The sequence below is a fragment of the Oryzias melastigma genome, linkage group LG7 (assembly GCF_002922805.2).
Source record: "Oryzias melastigma strain HK-1 linkage group LG7, ASM292280v2, whole genome shotgun sequence".
In the NCBI taxonomy this organism is placed as follows: Eukaryota; Metazoa; Chordata; class Actinopteri; order Beloniformes; family Adrianichthyidae; genus Oryzias; species Oryzias melastigma.
Genome location: NC_050518.1, coordinates 15659764 through 15664570, shown reverse-complemented (window position 1 = coordinate 15664570; position 4807 = coordinate 15659764). Strand labels below are relative to the sequence as shown.

General features: G+C 42.2%; 1 protein-coding gene across 1 annotated transcript in view; it reads left to right on the top strand.

Moving 5' to 3' along the window:
- Positions 1 to 4807, top strand: part of uhrf1bp1 (UHRF1 binding protein 1) — a 21049-nt gene that overhangs the window by 1291 nt on the left and 14951 nt on the right. The window contains exons 2-6 of the mRNA XM_024292845.2: positions 281 to 443; positions 2807 to 2845; positions 3005 to 3096; positions 3170 to 3359; positions 3663 to 3803. Of these exons, the coding sequence (XP_024148613.1) occupies positions 281 to 443; positions 2807 to 2845; positions 3005 to 3096; positions 3170 to 3359; positions 3663 to 3803 (625 nt within the window). The remainder of the gene's footprint in view (positions 1 to 280; positions 444 to 2806; positions 2846 to 3004; positions 3097 to 3169; positions 3360 to 3662; positions 3804 to 4807) is intronic.

Here is a 4807-nt window from a genome sequence, read left to right as displayed (position 1 = left end):
TTTTGTACACTACAGATTTACAGTGTCTTTATGGGGGGCTGTAAAGCATTTTTACTGGGGAGTGATCCTCACGAAGCTGCCGGTCCCATGGCACGTCAAAATGACGTCAGTGACGTTTGCTCCCTTGCTAACATCATTAAATTGCATTGCAGGCTCTCCTCTGACCTGCTTTTATTTCCTGTTTGCAGTACTTCATTTTTGGGGCTTTTATTTTGAAGGTGTTTGGGTTGCTCCAAATAAAGCTTTCTTAATCTTTCTAATTTAAAACTGGTTCCTTCAGGTTCACCAAGAACCTTTCTCCAGACAAGATCAACCTGAGCACCCTGAAGGGCGAGGGCCAGCTCTCCAACCTGGAGCTCGATGAGGAGGTTCTGCAGAACATGCTGGACCTGCCGACCTGGCTGGCTGTCACTCGGGTGTACTGCAACAAGGCCGCCATTAGGGTTAGTCCCTTCTCATCCAGTCTAAACGGGGAAAACGTTTGGAAAACGCACAAAAAAAAAAGACAAGAAATATTTTTAGATGTAAAAATCCTAAATAAAATCATTCTTAATAGCAGAGATTTTGCAGAGTAAATGAACAGCAGCAGTATAAAGAAAGATATGCTGGAGGCTTTGCTTTGAATATTATGACCCTTCAGACCGGCACTGGTTGCTCTTAATGGACAGGCAAGACGTGATTTGGAAAGACACACAAAGCCAGAGGCGAGACTGATCCGGAGATAGGCTGGCTGCTGTGCAGTGAACTGTCAGGAGGCCTGCTTTGTGTTCCCAAACTATCTCAATGATGCTGCACGGGACAAACCCGTTACTGCTGGACTTGCGTTCCAAAGACCAGATTCATTTAGTATTTTGAGCAAAATCTTCTTCTTGTAAATACACTTTTCATGTAATTCCTTTCTTCCACTTCATACACTACTCTCCTAAAACTAGTTCTGCTCCCTCGTGGAGGACTGTGCGCTCGTGGAGCTTCTCCCGTGCACCCGTGTGAAACTCAACATTAAAGGGGAAAAAAATGGAAATCCCCGCGAATCATTCGTTTTTCAAATTAAAACTAAAAATGAGAAAGATGAAAAGGACTGCTTTATTTACGTATCGATTTCTAAACTACTGTAGTAAAACGAATCACATTTTGATGTTCCCATTTAAAAAAAATCAAAAATGAAGCAAACACATAATGAATGTTTAAATTTATAATCTAAGAAAAGTGTAACACAAAAGGAGGAACTCTTAGAAAATGAATTGGAAGTAATTTGATGTCAGAAATCTTAAAATATTGAACTTAAAAGTTCTTTGTTCCGTTTTTGATTTAATACTTTAATGGTAACACAAATAATTTATCTGTTTCTCTATAATGGCTTAGGAAATTATAATTAAATGAAATAGTATTTATTTTCTTTTTTCAGTTTATTTTACTTTGAAAAAAGAATGATACATAGATCCAGTTATGGCATCGGTATTACCCTAACGGGGCGGGGCCAAAAGAAAAATGGCCAATCAACGCAGGTTTTCCTTTTAATTTTTGATTATTTCTTTTACACAAACTCGGACAGGAGTTGTGTAGGGCTACAGAAGCGCTCATGGAGGCAGAATTGTGCCTATGGAACATTCACTGCACGCGTGGAGTTTGAATTACGCTCGTGGGGGACTTTTGGAGTAAATTTAACGCCATAAAACTCCATAAATAGCTGTGCCTCACTTGTGGCGTGCAATTTTCCATTAAAAAAGAAAAAAAGTCCCACAAACGTTTGAAAGTGGTCTTAATGTTGACTAAATATTAATTTATAAATCGTGTTTTTAACCTTACTTTAGCTAAAAAAAGACAAGATAAACAATTTAACTGCTTTTATGTACCACATCTTTATGTGTTTATGAACTGTACATTCACTGTTAAGTTAGACAAAGAAAGACCTTGATTTAAGAAACTAAACACTAAGCACAAAAGGTTTTCAACACAAAGTTTTAGTGTTATACAGTAATGGTGTTGCTTTCTACTTTGTAACAAAGTCTTCCTAAAGCCATCAAAGAGGAAAATCTGAGCTAAAATGTTGGAGGATTAAGCATCTGGATGCACGTGACCTCCCATCCCTCCGGTGGCTCTTCTTTAGAAAATTATTACTGAGATTGTTTGGTCCTCATGAGTTTAGGCGGATAACTGACACAATCTTAGCAGCAGGTCTCAGCAGTGCACTTTTCAACATTTAGTCTGTATAGAAAGAAAAATTTCAGCAACTTTTGACTTTTTGAATACATAAGTTTGTTCTTTAAATTTTACCAATCTTAACAATATTTTATAAATGCCTATTGCAATGAAAATTGTTAGATTTTTCCCATGATGGAAGACATGTTAATAGAATTCAAGCTGCATTTCTAAGTAATTCTTTATTTAAATCGTTGTGAATCAGGATGAAAAAATCGTATTTATGACATAGAAGCTACAATGGGTGGGGCTCAAGCTCCGCCCACTCTGATGCATCCACTTGTAGACGACTAGATCCATATATGTCTTTGTTTTCCTCGTCAGAGCTGGCTCAAACCTGTACAGCTGGAGAGCTCTGGTATTTTCTCTGTCTTTGTTGCACCATTAATGTTGGGTTGAGAGGGGCTGTAAGCTAGTGGGAGAGAGTGTAAACAAAGGGATGATGGGAAGTGAGGGGAGACCGCCCATAACTCAAGTGAATTTTCAGTTTCTTGACCAAAAACATTAAAATAAGTCAGTGTTGAGGCTTCTGCTCTGTTGTTTTTATCTGCTCTCACTGAAACCAGTCCCGACGGTTGTGCTCAGAGTGACACTGATGTCTTTTCAGATACAATGGACAAAGTTGAAAACAAGCCCCATCTGCTTGGTAAGAATGAGGCCATTGATCTTTCATTTCTGCTCACTCCTCCTTGCCCTTACAATCACGATTTCAGCCGTTTTATGCTTTTTTTTGGTTTAAAATTTGATCAAATTTTCTCTTTGGCTCAGTTGTGTGCAGACAGTGATGCCTTATCGTTTCTTATAGTTCTTGGATAAGGTGGAGGTTGAGATGAGAACTTGTGAAGAGCCTCGTCCACCTAATGGGCCTTCTCCCATCGCGATAACGGCAGGCCAGAGGTAAGATAAGAGTAGTCTAGATAAAAAATAAAAAAAAAAAAACGGTAAGTTCACAAGCTTCCTTCGTTTACAGTGAGTACGGCTTTGCCGAGAAAGTGGTGGAGGGCATGTCCGTCAGGATTAACTCCATTACCATCAAGGTGCAGGCTCGCGCCTTCCACGCGTCCTTCGAGCTCTGGCAGCTGCAGGGCAACAGCCTCAACCCCAAATGGCAGCGCAGTGACCTTCGCTACACCCGCATCACCGACCCCAAGAGAGGAGAGGTGAGCCGCAGTGCTCCTCTAAGCCTTTCAGTCCTGACGCTCTCTGATTTACATGTAGTGCTATCGACTGAGCGCCCGAGCCACGTGAGATCAAACCTGCACTAAACTATTGAATCAAGTCAGATGTTTTCATTAGCGGCAGGCGCTATTTTGAGATGAGAAACTGAGAGTGGGGGTTTCTAATCCACTTAAAGGAAAAATGGGCTTTTTATTTCCCTCCTTTGCTTAAAAAAAAGGCATGAGACATTTCTGTGTTGTAGGAGTCGCATCATGAGAGTTTGATATGGTAATTGTTCCAATCAGGTGCTGACATTTAAAGAAATTAACTGGCAGAGTCTACGAATTGAGGCAGACGCCATTGAGAGCGATGACCAGGACCTCGGGAACACCCCACTGCGCCTCATCACCAACCAGGGGCGCATTCGGATTGCCCTTAAACGCCGAGTGAGACTGCTTTTTTTATTTCTCTTCTATGTGTTTGTGACACAACTGGTGTTTACAGGTTAAGAGGTGGTTTTGTTTTGAAATAAAATGTGAAAATGCAAAAGCAATCTACATTTTTATGAAGTGATTGATGATTATTGATCAATAACTATGAGAAGTAGAAGGATTAGTACCTATAAAGTCAAGAACACCTTTAGTGACCCATTTTCCATTGAGCTTTGTCAGTTAGACAGATGGTCTCCCAGTTTAACTTAAAATAACCAAGTACTCGGGGGACTTTGAGTCAAAAAATACAAGATGCCCAGATCCCAGGAAAGCACCCCCTCCCACAAACACACACACAGTTAACCCTTTAACACAGGAGCTTGAGCTGCAGTGTTGACATTCTTTCCACTATTCCAACTCTTCAACCGTTTACACCATTAAAGGGTCCATACCATGTTTTTCTTAAGTCTTTCAGAGTAAACTGTTTCCATATAATATGATTATATATTGCATCACTTTTTCCACCAAGAAATAGTCTGCTCCCTTTCTCTACCAGGAAATAGTCTTCTCCCTTTCTCTTGCCATCTTCCCAATATCCCCCGTCAACTTGCGCCATTCTCGGATACATTCAGGATCCATCCCAACGTGTCGTGCAGATTCCTCACCAGAATGTTTTTAGGCGAATGCCACCGCACAAAGTTTGAACGCTAAATCAGGTTTGTCAGGTTCTCCACTGAGAAATCGGTGGGGGCCGCGGCCGGTCTGGCTGCCTAGGTCCCGTTGGTGCCTGACCAGTACACCCACAGGGGAGGCTCTTGGGGGCGGGGACTCGGACTTGTCCCTGGGACTGGCTCCTTCTTGGCTCCACCCTCCTTGTGGGGGGTGGGGGGTGCTGTGCCTGGCGAGTCGGCTCCCGGGGGGTAGGACACCTGAGCCGGGGGAACTTGGGCCCAGCACGGGGGGGGCGGGGGGACAGGGGTCTGCCATCGGGGGTCAGTCTGCCAACTGACCCCAACATA